The 16,355-nt window shown below is 40.2% G+C and overlaps 1 protein-coding gene across 2 annotated transcripts in view; it reads right to left on the bottom strand.

Moving 5' to 3' along the window:
• Positions 1-7,984: 7,984 nt before the first annotated feature.
• The window catches only part of PSTPIP2 (proline-serine-threonine phosphatase interacting protein 2), a 77,816-nt gene continuing 69,445 nt past the window's right edge, over positions 7,985-16,355 (bottom strand). The window contains exons 11-16 of one of the 2 annotated variants that reach the window (XR_009180963.1): positions 15,783-15,879; positions 15,586-15,667; positions 14,377-14,411; positions 13,297-13,354; positions 10,586-10,629; positions 7,985-9,639 (exon numbers count right to left, since the gene is read on the bottom strand). Coding sequence is in view for 1 of the 2 variants with exons in the window: in XM_004484699.5 (XP_004484756.1) it covers positions 13,305-13,354; positions 14,377-14,411; positions 15,586-15,667; positions 15,783-15,879 (264 nt within the window). In the remaining variant the exon portion in view is untranslated. The remainder of the gene's footprint in view (positions 9,640-10,585; positions 10,630-13,296; positions 13,355-14,376; positions 14,412-15,585; positions 15,668-15,782; positions 15,880-16,355) is intronic. The other variant, XM_004484699.5, reaches the window with a different exon arrangement.

Raw genomic sequence — 16,355 nt, forward strand, 5'->3', positions numbered from 1 at the left:
GCACACACGGAGAGCTGACACAGTAAGATGACAGGGACAGATTCTGGGTGCCACTGACAAGAATACAAGCAGACACAGAAGAACACACAGGAAATGGACACAGAGAGCAGACAACGGGGGGGGGGGGGTTGGGGGGAGGGGAGAGAAATAAGTAAAAAATAAAAAAATCTTTAAAAAAATAAAAAGATACTGGATTATTTATCATAATCACAGTGTTGTCTGTTGGGTGGGTATGGGTTATATATTGTTTCCTTCAAGAATTTCTCTAGGCGGCGGACTTGGCCCAGTGGTTAGGGCGTCTGTCCACCACATGGGAGGTCCATGGTTCAAACCCCGGGCCTCCTTGACCTGTGTGGAGCTGCCCCACGTGCAGTGCTGATGCGCGCAAGGAGTGCCCTGCCACACAGGGTGTCCCCCGCGTACGGGAGCCCCACACGCAAGGAGTGTGCCCCGTAAGGAGAGCTGCCCAGCGTGAAAGAAAGTGCAGCCTGCCCCCGAATGGTGCCGCACACGCGGAGAGCTGACACCACAAGATGATGCAACGAAAAGAAACACAGATTCCTGTGCCACTGACATCAACAGAAGCGGACAAAGAAGACACAGCAAACAGACACAGAGAACAGACAACCGGGGTGGGGAAGGGGAGAGAAATAAATAAATAAATAAATAAAATAAAATCTTAAAAAAAAAAAAATTTCCCTACTAGGGAAGCAGATGGCTCAAGGGATAGGGTTTCTGCCTACCATATGGAAGGGCCCAGGTTCAATCCCTGGGGCCTCCTGGTGAAATAGAAGAGAAAGTATGTCTGCAAAGTGAGCCAGTGCCTGTGTGGCAAGCCGCATGCCCATGCAGTGAGAGTGCCCATGTGGTGAGCCAGTGCCCATGCAAGTGAGTCATGCAGCAAGATGATGACATAACAAAAGAGAGACGAGCTGGGTGGTGCTGCAGGGACAGTCACCAGACATTGTATGTCCTCCCATGGCCCACTGGGTGGACTGTGGGAGAGTGTGGGCTATGGTGTGGACCATTGACCATGAGGTTCAGGTGTTCAGAGATGTATTCACCAAGTGCAATGAATGGCTCATAATGATGGAGAAGGTTGTTGTTATGGGGGGAGGAGTGGGGTGAAGGGGGTGGGAGGCATATGAGGACCTCATATTTTTTTAATGTAACATTAAAAAAATAAAGACAAAAAAAAAAAAAAGAAACGAAGAGGAGAGTCAAGATGAAGTGCAGCAGAAACCAGGAACTGAGGTGGCGCAGCTAACGGAAACTCTCTCCACATCAGAGGTCTCCAGGATCAAATCCCAGTGAATCCTAGAGGAGAAAAAATGAGAAGACCAAAAAGAGAAATAGATACAAAAGATCACACAGCAAATGGATGCAGACAGCAAAAACAGCAGGGCGGGGGGAGGGAGAGGGAAAAGGGGGAAATTAAATAAATAAATAAATCTTAAAAAACAAAACAAAACTAATTTCCCTAATAATTTCGAATTATAATGTTCTGTTAGGGACCCCTCCATCAAGTCCTCAGCACGTAGCTGCTTGCATGACCTAGATGTAAGAACCCTCCCCGGAGGGGAAGAGAATGCATAGATGTTATCTAAAGTATAATCTTCCCAAAGCAGTAAACATCCTTGGTAAGCATTCTTCCTATGAACATAGTGAAAACATCACCAGACCCCATGTGCACGCTTCAAGTGACCCTGCAGGAACTCTGTTCTCACACCCTATGGAATGCCCTTGTTCTGAAACCCCAGAGCGCTGTCTTCATTCTCTGAACCACTGTCATCAGAGATTCTCTCCTGTCCATAAGTCCCAATAAAGCTAAAGCCTGACTAAATGCCAGCAGTGTTCTTTGGTCTCACGGCCTCACCAACTCATTCCCTTCAGGAGTTGGGTTGGAACATGTTCTTAAACGTGTCTGCAAACAATCTAGAAGAATATATGATAAAAAGTTAACACTCTCCTCCCCAAAATTAGCTATTGTTAACAATTTAGTGTGTATTCTTTCAGACTTCTTCTAAATATGTACAAATACATTCCTAAATATTCAACATCTCTCTATATGTTGCCTTTTAATTAATAAATCTTGGAGATCTTCCCTTGTAAGGACAGATAACTACCTCATTTTTCCCTTAATACAATATTACATAATTTCATTTAAACAGACCCTGATGAACATGTTTCCAATTTTTCAGTATTAAAAACAATGCTTACAAGCAACACTCTCGTACATATATTTTTGTGCATGCGTATTTCAATAAAGTAGATGCCTAGATGTGAAATTGCTGGTCGAGAGGCATTCTCATTTTTTATTTTGATAAATATTTGCCTAATTTCCCCCCAATAGTCTGTATTATTTTCATTGCAACTTCCAGAATTTAAAATAATTTTTGATCTCATGAGAAAAATCTCAATCAAAAACAAGAAATAAGAATTCGTAAATAGATTATAATTCACATATTATATGATGGCATTCCAAAATTTAATATGACTGTGATTCAAAGGTCAACCAGTATCTGGTACAGTGCTTATCATAAAATAGATTCAGTAAAAGCTGCTGAACTCATGGAGTCCTGCTAAGACTTTCTTAAATCCTGTTATAAAATTAGATTCCACAAATCTCTGTTGCCATCTTGTGGCGATTCTGGTGACACCTCCCCTTCTGGGGATTTCTGAGAAGTCTTTCATTCTACAATAATTACAATTCTTCCTGTACATCATTCTGTAAGAGGCATAATCACTTCATCATTCTTGATTAAATACATTTTGTAAAATTATAAAGAAATCATGTTACTCCTAAAATATTTTAGCTTTCTTGAGAAAATTAGCTGGCAGTGCAAGTACCAAAAATTTCTAGTCTACATTTTTTTTAAAATTTTATTGTGGCAAGATATATACAACATAACATTTCCCATTTTAACCACTTTCAAGTGAACAATTTTATACTTGTATATGTATACCGAATACAAATCCGTATACACATTATACATTATTCACAATGCCTATACTTTTTAACAGACTCTTCCATAGATGGGGGATACCAGAAACAAAGCACATAAAACTTGTCTCTTTTCTATTACTTCCTCTCTCATAATCTTCCCCACTAAAAATAAAAGTTAAATGAGTGATAGGAATAGTTATTTGTACCCCCAAAGCATCAGACACTGCTGTTACCCCACTTATATTCCTTTGGCATTTACCATTTCTGAGCCGGCAGGCCCAAATTCCAACTCCTAACACCTCTGCTCGAACGCTTCTTCAGTCCATGCTTATGACAGGCTGAAAGTGCCAGGGAATAACGCACTCCGCAACCGAAGAGCAGCCCTCAACCAGTGACAGATAGGAGTGGAGTAGCTCGGAGGTGTGTGTTCCTTGCTGTCTCCCAAGGGTTCCCCAATGGGATCAAGCTCCAGTTTCCCACAGTGGCAACTAACTTGTTAACACTCTCGATTCACCTCCTTTTCTTTCCCTTCTTACTTCCCCCTTCCACTAATGGTGTTTTCTGGGATCACCTCTTAAACTACTTGATCTCAAATTCTTGTCTCAGGATTTGCTTCTGGGAGAACCCAAACTAAGACAGTTGGTATCAGAAGTGATATTCAGAAGTAGATCATCAGAAAAGGGTTATGGATTTTGATCCCTCCCCAGCCAGCTGGCAACAAAAGTCTCATTACTTCTGATAAAAGAGATGGTGATAAACTCTATGCTACAGTATCACAATTCCTAAGGTCTCACCTGTGGTGAACTGGGCTGGGATGCAGGGTGAAAAAGGCTTATGAAACATTTGAAGATATGGAGACAAGGATAATTACAGGGACTATAGTGAAGGTTAGTTGTTATTAAGTGCTATTGACTTATGAAGAAAATTGCAAGCATAGGTATTATAATTCAGGGAATACTGGGAAAGCCAGAAAACCTCTATCACAGCATTTTTTAGGAGGTACTGGGAATTGAACCCAGGACCTCATACATAAAAAGTAGGCATTCAACCACTGAGCTAAACCCACTCCACTTTTTTCTTCCTTTTTTTTTTAAATCACAGCATTTTAAATGATGCATTTTGCAAAAGTATAAAGGAAGCAGGATCATGAAAATAAATAATACTATTCAAAATTATTTTCACTTTCTTTCACAGCTTCTGTGTCATAAGTCAGGCAGGTACATCAGCAAACCATCATCAATGGAAGTGGTACATTCTTAGATGAAGCCTAACAAGATCCAGAAAGCACAAGTAAGTTACAAAAACAGGCAATGCAGACAATTCCATCGCCTTCCTCTATTGCACGATGCCTTTCCCACAGCTCACACCTATGGCCTTATAGGACCTGCTTCCTTTCAAGCAAGTTGACTGAGAAGAAAAAAAACTCAGGCCAGGTTCAAGGGTAGAACAGCTCTATATGTTAATTGTTGTTAGTCTTTATGTGGACTGCTGCCATTCTACACCCCCAAACAGGAATGGCTGCAAAAAGGAGTGAAGAGAAAAACTCCCAGGAGGCAGAGCTTCCAGAAATACAGCTAGTCATCAACTTCATCTGGAGGAAGAAGTAGCACAAGGTAAGGATATATACAGGTTCCTGGAATTGACATATGACTTGAATGGTTGGTCAAGGAACAAAATTAGAAGACTGAAGTCAAAGAGTTCGAGGGATGATGCATGTGGGTGGACCTATAGCAATGGGCAACAAAACACAAAATCTTTGTATTTCACATCAATGCCCACAAAAAGTATCCATCACAAAGGAAGCACTGAACAACCAGGTGGCCAGGATGACACATTCAGTGGAGTCTCCTTTGGCCACCCCAGTGCTTCCTCAGTGGGCCCATGAACAGAATAGCCACGGTGGTTGGGATGGAGGCCACGCAGCCCCCATCACCACCTCCACCAAGCCTAATGTAGCAACTACTGGTGAATGTCTGACCGATTAGCCCCATAGGCTGAGACTGGGGCTGAGGCCTCAGTATGTCACCATCCCTCCCAGAAATTAATCAGCACATGGTGGCAAATGCATTCCATAGAACCCCTTCCAACCTGGAAGAGGCAGAGAATCAGTTCCACTGGGATTGATGCATATTCCAAGAATGAGTTCATCTTTTCTGCCTGCAGTGCCTCAGCAAGTACTAGCCCAGGGCTTATAGAGAGTGTAATGTGTCATTGGAATTCCACATAACAACATTGCCTTACACCAGTGCTTCTCAAACTGTTTTTCATTATCTCTCCGCAATCACCAAGGAGATTTTTCAGGTATTTTTTTTTCTCAATCACCACCCCAAGAAGCTTCAAAACCACAGGTATACTGCATTTATGTTTATGTACTGGTTGTGTATCTGTGCTTTATATACAAAATGTAAGTTTTTTGTGCCCCTTAAGAACCAATTCTCACCCCCTTGGAGGCAATATTATCTCTATTGAGAATGCATGCCTTAGACCAAGAGATTTACTTTATAGCAAAGATGGTGCAACAATGGACAAATGCCCCACTTTGCCCCTATATACCACATCACCCAGAAGCTGCTGTCCTGATAAAATGTTGGAACAGCCTATTAAAAGTTCAGCTAATGTACTACATAAAGTACTCCATACTGCATGATTCCATTTATATAAAACTTAAATATAAATCAATTTATAAAGATGGAATTAGATTAGTGGTTATGTAGGGCTGGGGAAGGATAGAGGGATTGATAGGTGACTGGTAAAAGGTGTGGAGTTTTTCTTTTTGGAGTAATGAAATTGCTCTAAAATTTTTTGTGGTGATGAATGTGCAACCCCGCTTATTCCAAAAGCCATTGATTATACACTTTAGATAGATTCCATGGTTTGTGGATATATGACAATAAAACTTTTTAAAAATCAAAACGAAAGTGCAGCTAAAGTGCTCGGCTTGGGAATAACCCTTGGCATGGCTGAGTGGTGGTCTTGAAACTGAGGTATTATATGGTGCTTACATGGCTATTACATATAATGTAATGACTCTATGTTAGAAAACACAGGTCTGAAAACAAAGAGTTGCCTTTGTCACTACAGTTCTTAATAGCCCATTTGAGAAATCTGTGCTTTCTATCCTTTCAACTTTGGGTTCTACTGGACTAGAGCTCCTGGCTCCTAAGGGTTGACAGGGGATATGTCTACCAGCAGATATGAAAGAGTTTCACCAAACCTAAAACTTTGGCTGATGCCTGATCATTTAGGGTTTCTCATGTCAGTATAGAGCAAATAAAGAAAGGAGTTACTATAATGGCAGGAGAAAGTAACTATCATAAGGAAGGAGGGACAGGGATGGAAATATGTCTGAAATGCAGGGACTTCACTGGGGTACCTCTTTGTACTCCCATCTGTGCTGATAAACATAAATTGGCAATTTCAGCGAACAGAATATGACAAAAGCCAATAATGATGGACTAACATCCCTTAGAAATTAAGGTCTGAGTTAACCCACCAGTCAAGCAACCGAGTACAGCAGAAGAATCAGTCAAGTGTGAGGAGAATCTAGAATGGACGGAAAAGGAGGGACATTATGGGTATCAATTACGGATTGCAGCAACAGTGATGACAGCTTGTCCCACTAAGGTTCCAGTTTTGTTTATGTGTATTTGTTTTGGAAATTGTGACTTGAAAAATAGTACAGAATGGAATAAATTGCCATGGAGCACAGGTGGGTCTGAGCATAGCAGGGGGCAGGCACTGTGAGCGCCCCATCCATATTCCCTTAGTACCACGATTTCCTTAAACATCACCCAACCTCCAACTGCCAGGAACTGTGTCCCTAACCAAGGACTCTCTCAGACTGAGCTACTCTGCCAATGGTCATGGCAGGTCAGAAGTGCCAGGGAATTAATGCCTTCCAGGAGTAGCCCTTATCAATGACTGACAGGAATTGATGGACAAATACCCCAGCTCCCTCACACCTCAGGTGAGGCACTGCTAAGGAGTGTGTTCTACATTGTTTCCCAAGATTCCCTGACAGGACTGAGCTCCAAATGCCCACAGCAGTCACTTGCTTGATAACGCACCTTTTAGGTTTCCTTCTTTTCCCTGTTTCACTTCCCTACTTCCACTAAGTCTATTTATATTCACTAAATCTAACATGTGTACATGCATACGTATATGACCGGCTTCACTCCCTTAACACTCATCTCTCCCTCAAGTGGCCGTCCCTACAGCTACATTCTCTTAAAGACCAGTAGATCTTTCGTGAACCCATATTTACTATTTTCCAGGTGCCAGGATATAGCACCTGGAAGAACGGTGATATGAGATGGCCTGGGCCTTCGTTCTACCCCTAACAAGCTGGGGGAACTATGAGGAAATTGGGGTAACACTTCGGGGCCTCATTTCCTCATATCTCATATGTAAAATGAGAAAGTGTGATCAGATGCCCTCTGAGTCTCCCAGCAAATAAAGAAAGGTCATTTTATATCTTGCACCATTGACAGTGTGTGTACTTGTGGAAATTCCACAGCCAAGCTGCCCCCTGAAGTCAAAGAAGCTTCTTCTACAAGTTGATGACTGATTCTAATACAGGTACTTTTGCCCTCGACTCCACCCCCCCACACACACACCAAAAAGAACCAACACTCCAAATTCAGAAACTTTTCCTGCTTCCTAAGTAGAAAATACAATTCATTCACAATTTCAGTAACTGGCTAGGAAATGACGTAAGGATAATTCTTAAGTCTAGTTGAAGGTTATAGATGAGGAGGGCAGACAGACCTTGAACAAATAATTTCAAGAATGAATGCTGTAATAACAAGGACAGTGAAGAGGGAAAGGAAGGATAGAGAGGTGGGATCCAACCTAATTGACCTTCCTGAGAAAGAGACATTGCCACGAACACCAGGAAGATTGGTAGGAGGCAGCACTGGGCTCTGCTCAGCCTTCCTGACCAACCATTTGTGTCTCTGTAGTCTAAAATAGTAAATGCGGGAAGAGGTGAAATAAAGCTGGGAAGAGAGACATGGTAAGCACACACAAAAAGCAAAATTAATCTCAAATCACCAAGAACCTTTATTTCACTTCATATCAAACTGAAAGAATAAAATAAACATATTTTCATTTCGCAAAACACTTTTACATCAACAGAGAAAAGAGTGAAATCCCTGAGGAATTGCCGATAATAAGTAAAATACTTAAAAATAGAATGTTCTGAGTTTGAAGGAAATTTTCCTGAGCCTGTTCAGTTTGGGGAAGTCAATGACCCTTTGCAAATTTCAGTTTCTCAAAAGGATATCCAACTGATGCAAGTTTCCTGTCATGACAAGATGCTATCATACTCAGTAGCACCTTACATTGAAAGGAAAGAATAATGGATCTTCTTTCAGTTCCCAGTAGATCTGGGAAAGCTGCATAGAGCAGAAGAAAAAAAATTGCTCCTTGTGATAAAAAAGTACTATACAATATACTTTATAAATGCCAGTGCTATTTTAGCTTGTCATTAACTAAAATGTACTGTTTTCTCACAGTGTGCAATAGCTGTACAAAATGTAAATAACATTCTTGCTATTTATGGAGGACAAAAGGAAGATCCAAATATTTGTAAAAAGGTAAAATTGACCCTTTAAAGATTCTGGGGTCTAGCAAGGGAAAGATTCTCTGTGAAGACCTAGGATTGAGGATTGGCTTTGTAATTATAAAATTCTCTTGAGGAATAGAGTCAAAATACTGTATTTCATTTATTCTAAAATATACTTTTTCACACTTTCGCATCTCAAATTCAAATGGTCTTGACCATCAGTGACTTGTCACAGGTTAACTGGCAACTCTACCACCCCACCTTCTTAGAGGTACCTAAAATAATGGCATGTTCTACAATCAATAGCTTCTTATTAAGTTAAATATGGCAGCCTGTAGTTCAGTACACACTGTGATCCTTACAAAAATAGTTTGACATTTAAACTCTGGTAATTTTCCCAATTAAAAAACAAAAACAAAAAACACTGGCAAAGACATTTGGCATCCTAAATTACAGCATGAGCACTGCAGCCTCAGGAAGAGTTAGAAGAACGGTGATATGGCATGGCCTGGGCCTTCGTTCTACCCCTAACCAGCTGGGGGAACTATGAGGAAATTGGGGTAACACTTCGGGCCTCATTTCCTCATATCTCATATGTAAAATGAGAAAGTGTGATCAGATGCCCTCTGAGTCTCCCAGCAAATAAAGAAAGGTCATTTTATATCTTGCACCATTGACAGTGTGTGTACTTGTGGAAATTCTACAGCCAAGCTGCCCCCTGAAGTCAAAGAAGCTTCTTCTACAAGTTGATGACTGATTCTAATACAGGTACTTTTACCCTCGACTTCCCCCACCCCTCACCAAAAAGAACCAACACTCCAAATCCAGAGACTTTTCCTGCTTGCCAAGTAGAAAACACAATTCATTCATAATTTCAGTAACTGGCTGGGAAATGATGAAAGGCAAATTCTTCAGTCTTGGGTAATTTGCAAACTTCTTCAAAAAAACTGCAGAGCTCTATTAACTTAAGTTGAACTGAATGTCTACCATAAATTTAAAATATTAAAAAATTACAGCAAGATTTCACTTCAAAATCTTCACGAGCAACACAATTTCGCTATGGACTCTGCAGCTCAGAGTGCCTCCTTCCATGCCACTGAAGCTACAGCTGAAAAAACTTGGTTTTCTGAAAGAAAATAACAGAGAAATTTCATTGAATTAACCATTCATGTTAGCATCTCCTCCCATCTTGGGAGTGTATTCAACAAAAATAAATGTACTTGGCTTAGGAAAACAAGTAGAAGGGAATGGGTATTCCAAGCGGTGAGAAGTGGATTATGATGGTAATAGCATGGCTTTATGGTAAATAATACATGCATTTTTTATTTTATGATACAAATGCTTTTAAATTAAAAGTTATACCCTATCTTTATCTACACATATTAGAATTAAACATGGAACTGCAGCTAAAACCAACAACTGCAAAACAAATCACAAATTCCTAAACTTTCCTATTTAAATTTCAATTCAGGGGTTCTTTCAAATTATTTAAAATGTTGTGATAAGCTGCTTACATAATTATTAACTAAACTAGCTTCCTTCTTTAAATTTCTCTTAAATTCAGTCAATTATAGATGAGTAAGATGAGCCCCTATTCACTGAATTGGCACAGACATTAGTGCACTCCTATGAAACAATATTAACTCAAGAAATGTAACTGAATAAACGTGTTGGTAGTAGCATCTTGCATTTAAACATCAGATTCTTGCACTTGAGGGAGGAGGGTTATTGAGTCAAAGGCTATCATTAAAAGTAAACAGAGGAAAATGGATGTCCCTCAAGCAGTTTGGGCTCCCATCTACCATAAAGGAGGTCCAGGGTTCGATACCCAGGGTCTCCTGGTGAAGGCAAGCTGGTGTGTGCGGTGAGATGCCCCAAGTGGTGTGCTGGCCCACGCAGAGTGCCGGCCCACGCGGGAGTGCCACCCAACACAGGAGTGCTGCCCCGCTCAGGAGTGCCCACTGACGCAGAGAGCTGGTGCAGCAAGATGACACAACAAAAAGAGACACAGAGGAGAGACATTAAGAGACGTAGCAGAACAGGGAGCTGAGGTGGCGCAAGAGAGTAATCACCTCTTTCCACTCCAGAAGGTCCCAGGATCAGTTCCTGTAGCTGCCTAATGAGAATACAAGCAGACACAGAAGAACACACAGTGAATGGACACAAAGAGCAGACAACAGGGGCGTGGGGGGGAGAGAAATAAATAAACCTATCTTTAAAAAAAAAGCAAATATATATACTTCACCCAAATTGGTAAAAGCAGAAAAGAAGGAAAAAATTAATGCTTGTGTTGCCAATGCCCCACACCATAGCCATCGTCTACATGATGTTTCTTCCAGAGAAAGATTTATAACGAATCATCGATTTCCTGAGTTTCTTCTCTGCCTATAATCTGGGTTTTGCCTCTTTCATGAGAAAGACTATACTTTTGAAATAAAGACAAATTGATGACTGGTGGTAAAGACTACAATTCGTTTGTAGGTCAGAAAGTTATAGATAGGTAAAGAACGAGGTATTTTATGTTTTCAGTTTCCATTATCTTTTACTACAAAGTTGCTTACGTATTAAATCTATTAAGCAATTCAAGGACTAATGCTTAAATATAAATACATACTAGTCAACTATTTCATCTAATTAAGACAACTTGGCTTTTGTGCTATAGAACTAATGGCTACTAGTCACAAAGTAGTGTTTATTTAGCGACTGAAGGCAAAATGTGAAGTGCTCACTTCCAAGCACTTCTAAGTGAACACTGTAGGAAAATCCCCAAGAACGACTGTTAAAAACCCATTTTGTTCCCTAAGTGACTGTAAATGTCAACACCACCAAACCAGGAAGGGTGGGAGAGAGGCTCTTTCAGTTCCCTTGTGTCTTCCTGTATCCCACCTCCTCACCCCTCTATCCTGACCCTCCCAGGAACACAAGAAGATTGGTCACATGCAAGAGGATCAACTCATTAAAACAGTTTTTAATTGAAGAGGTAATAAATTTTCATTGTATATGACTTGGAAAACAAAGATAAATGAGGAAAAAATATTACCTTTATAGGAATATATCCTTTCAGACTTTTTCTTAGCTTATATATGAATATATAGTCATCCCCCAATATACATATGTTGGGGTTAAATGAGGAAAACTTTATGAGGCATTTCCTTTTGTATTGCTACTCTGATTTCTGAGGCACTGCTTGTCATTTAGGAAGACTGATTTTGACTTGGGGCATGTTGCAAGCAGCTGCGTGTCAAAGAAGAAGAGCTACCTTGCAGTCACTTTTGCCGCCTCGGTTAGCTTAGCGATGTTCAGAGTTCCCCCGTGAAGCCTTGTGGTTTGCAAGTTTAGAGCAGTGACAATCTGGTACAGGATGACCCCTATGACACCCATTTGTTTGGTGTTATATGATTTGCACTGTTTTCACAGACTTCTTTTTCTTGACATTTCCCTTTTTAAGGGATGGGAAGAGTACAGTAAAGGCTAAATTTCTTAAACAATGAAGATCATGTGTGTTTATAAGCATCACCTTAAGTCTAGCTGTGTAATAGCTACAAAGGAGCTCATCAAGGGCAGATAAGAATTATAGAATAATTTTTTAAAAAGATTTATTTATTTCTCACACATACACATTGTCTGCTCTTTGTGTTCATTCACTGTGTGCTCTTCTGTATCTGCTTGTATTTTCATTAGGTGGCTCTGGGAACTGATCCTGGGACCTTCTGGAGTGGAAGAGAGGCGATCATTCTCTTGCACCACCTAAGCTCCCTGTTCTGCTACACCTCTTACTGTCTCTCCTCTGTGTCTTTTGTTGCGTCACCTTGCTTGTGCCAGCTCTCCGCATTGGCTGGCACTCCTGCGCAGGACGGCACTCCCGCACAGGGTGGCACTCCCGCACAGGTTGGCATTCCCATGAGGGATGGCACTCCCATGTGGGCCAGCACTCCACGTGGGCCAGCTTGCCATGTTGGCCAGTTTGCCTTCACCAGGAGGCCCTAGGCATCGAACCCCTGGTAGATGGGAGCCCAACTGCTTGAGCCACATCCATTTCCCTAGAATAATTAATGAAGAGAAAATGCCCTCATTGAAACAGGTATTGAGTGGTCTCCAGTCCCCTTCCAATTGCAGAATCCAAAGAGTCTGTCCTGCAAGGAGCCCACATCGACCAGTGTGCAGGCCTGAGGGAAGGCCATGCTTACTTATGGCAATATAGAAAAAATCTCCAAAGCCTTCAAAAACACAGTCACTAGTTGTAGCAGTTTAATATTATTGATGAATTCCAGAAATAAATATTGGATTATGCAAGTAATCTGATCTGTACCTGGGCATGACTGAGTTATGATTAGGGCATTGAGTCCCTACCCACCAAGAGGTGGGGACTCACAGATAAAAGGCATGGCAAAGAACAGAGTTGAGGGCTTTTAATGTTGGAGTTTTGATTTTGGAGTTTGATGTTGAAGACTTAAACTGGAGCCCTGGGAAGTCAGCACACAGAGGAAAGAGAATCCAGCCCCAGAAAGGAAGGAACCTTGAAGCCAGAGCAAAGCAAGCCCCAGGAACGTAGGAACCCAGGAAGTCTGAACCCTTGCAGAAGTCGGCAGCCATCTTGCTCCAAATAGACTCTGGTGAGGGATGTAACTTATGTTTTATGGCCTGATATCTGTAAGCTCCTACCCCACATAAATGCCCTTTATAAAGACCAACCAATTTCTGGTATTTTGCATCAGCACCCTTTTGGTTGACTAATACACTAGTCTAAGTGCAATTCAATTATATTAAAAGTAAAGATTCTTACCATTGGTGCTACTGATAGATCAAACTGTAGTCACCCACCAAAGAATAATCAGAGTTCTCTGTGATGGACAGAATACACGGCAACAGTCAGTTCATATTTTTTCATAAGACGTTAGCCCTTTTCAAACCAAGGCATACTGGTGACTGCCATTATATAAGAAGAAAATCTTCCTGTAATTAGTATTTCTACAAATGATAGTCATGGCTATAAATCAGAGAACATTCTGGAAATCACTATTTAGACCCAATTGCCCTTTACAATTATGCCCAAATAGCAGCAGTGATCTTCAAAAACGGACAACAATAAAGTCCCACATTATCAAGTGGTAATTATAAAGCAACAAGAAATGAATATAACTTAAATATCCAGATTGTTCAAAGATTCAACTTGAACCACTAAATTTTTAGTAAGCCCCTAAATGCAACTTGAGTTGTCTTCTTCCTTCAATTCCTTGAACAGAAACAGGTATATCTTCCTTTTAATAAAATAATAAATGTTCATTGAACACCTGCTATGTTACCAGGACTGTGTTAGATGTTGTGTGTAATACAGAGGGAGACCAAGTCCCTTCCTTCAAAGGACATGATCATTATCCAGGAAATACAATGAATAAAAAATGCTAAAATGTGTGTTCTTTCAAAGGTATCACAGGAATTCAGAAGAAAAAGAGACCAGCATCATCAGTGACAGATCCAAATTGTAGGCAGCATACTAAATATATTATTTTAAGTTATATGTTTCTAGTCATCTATACCTTCAAGAAATTATATGTATGGGTAACCCAAAGGAAATTATATCTCAGTTCTGTTGTTTTCATGCTCCCAAGTTTAAATAATCTCTTTGATAAGATTACCTTATAATGAGGTATTTCAGTAACTGAATTCTCTTACATAAACTATAAAATAGACCACCAATTACCAAATTCCACTGTGTGGCAAATAGTGTTATTCTAATGTAGGCTCCTTCTCTTCAGAATTTAATTCCACTGATTCCCTTCTTTTCCTTTATTTCAAAATTCTAGCTACCTAACTTTAAAGAAAAGCCGACATAAGCATTTTAAATAGTTTCTTGGTGACCTACCTGATAAACTTTTAGGAACTGGGAGTGGTCCTCTCCTGTAGGAAATGAAAAAAAAAGGTCTTTCAGAGAAATTCTTATTTTTATAATTTTCCACATCTGGTTTCTACTTTGGAGGTCAATAAAAGTACAGATAAAGCAACAGATCTGTGGCCCTGACCTACTGAACTCTTAAGTTCAACCAAGAGGCAGGAGGGTCCAGTGGTTAGAAGCACAGACACTCCCACCCTCCCACCTACCTCCAACTCAGCCTGGCAGGCTTAAAATATCAGTTGTGTGGCAAATTTCCTGATCTCCTTGAGCATTGGTACCTTTGTGTGTAAAATGAAAAATACAAACAGCCCTTACCTGTTGTGAGGATTAAATGAGTTAATTCATGTTAACTTTTGAACTGTGCCTGTCATTCATAAATACTGATGATGATCATGCAAACGTCACCCACCAGCAAGCCCCCTTCCCCTTTTTCTAAAAGGTACTATGAATTCAACAGCCCTGACTTCAACTTGACTTCTCATGAAACAAGCCTCTCATCCCACATGATCCACTGTACCAGGGAGCATCAAACATTTTCTACCAAGGGCCAGATAATAAATGTTTAGGCTTGGTTAGCCACAGATGTTCCTGTCACAACTAGTCAACTCTAGCATGAAAGCAGCCATGGGGGTGGGAGGGAGGAAAGAATGAGCATAGCTGTGTTCCAATAAGATTTTATATAATTTTCATATGTCATGAAATATTATCCTTTTGATTTTTTTTAAAACCTTTAAAAACGTCAAACTAGTCTTAGCTCATAGGCCTTACACAAACAGGCAAAGTCACATTTGACCTACTGGGTGCTATCACTTGCTGGCTCTTGCCTTCTCTAGGCTATAAGGAAGGTATGGGATTCATAAATGAATAACAGCACACTCAAGGATGATATAGTCCTCCTTGAATTATGATTAGTAAAAGCATTTAGCATTTTCCAAAAAAATGCTATGCTAGAAATCTAGCAACTTCAGTAAGCAAATTCAGTGGTAGATATGTTCCAACTCTAATATGACTTAGAGTATTAATGATTAAAATGTTTTTTAAGTTATTTTCTTGGAGAGCAGATGGAGCTCAGTGGTTGAGCACCTGCTTCTCATTTACAAGGTCCTGGGTTCAATCCCCGTACCTCCTAAAAAAAGAAAAAAAGTTATTCTCTTTATGTTAAAGGCAACTGGTCATTACCTTGCCAAATTAGGCCCCGTGGTCTTTCCTGGTGGGGCTGCATTCTTCTGGGGACAGTAAAAATTCTCATACATGATTGGTGCTAGGAGAATAATCAAGAAACAAAACATTAAGAATCAGGTCTCTACTCCCCAGAACATGTTACAAGAGAAGCTAACAGAGTGGCTACAACACCCCACCATCATTGCCCCATTCACCTGGTGGACTTTGTCCAGTCTTGCGTTGATTCACAAAGTACTCAATGTCCTTCTCAATGCTGCACATTTCTAAACTCTTACGAACTTTTTCATATATCTAACAAAAAGAAGATAAATCAGTAGGCACAGTTATGTCCATGTTAACTGTGACACAGCTCATTAAAAAAATAGGTTTGATGACAGGCTGACTCTTTTCCAAGGGAAAGGAACAAGAAGGAAAAAGGAATCATTTCTCAAGTTCTGCACTCAAAAAAAAAGGATTCTCTCTGACACAAATGTTATTAAATTTTTAAAAGACAGGAAATATATCTTTGTGGCAGCACAAAAATATGGGTTAACATATTTAAAATATTTTAAACGGATACCAAGTTTCATGAGACAAGACCAATGTCATACATAAATGCAAAGACGTATTTAACGTGGAGAATCTTCCTTTCAATCCTATTGATTTTCTGGGTTCTTAATTGTTCTTCTAAAGTGAATGTCCTGTCTACATGAGGTAGCTGTTTCTTAGCAAAGGTTGTGATAACTTGATTCTGGTCCCTTTGAGATCTGAGAACCTTATGATTAGTA

This window comes from Dasypus novemcinctus, chromosome 16, assembly GCF_030445035.2.
Source record: "Dasypus novemcinctus isolate mDasNov1 chromosome 16, mDasNov1.1.hap2, whole genome shotgun sequence".
Classification (NCBI taxonomy): Eukaryota; Metazoa; Chordata; class Mammalia; order Cingulata; family Dasypodidae; genus Dasypus; species Dasypus novemcinctus.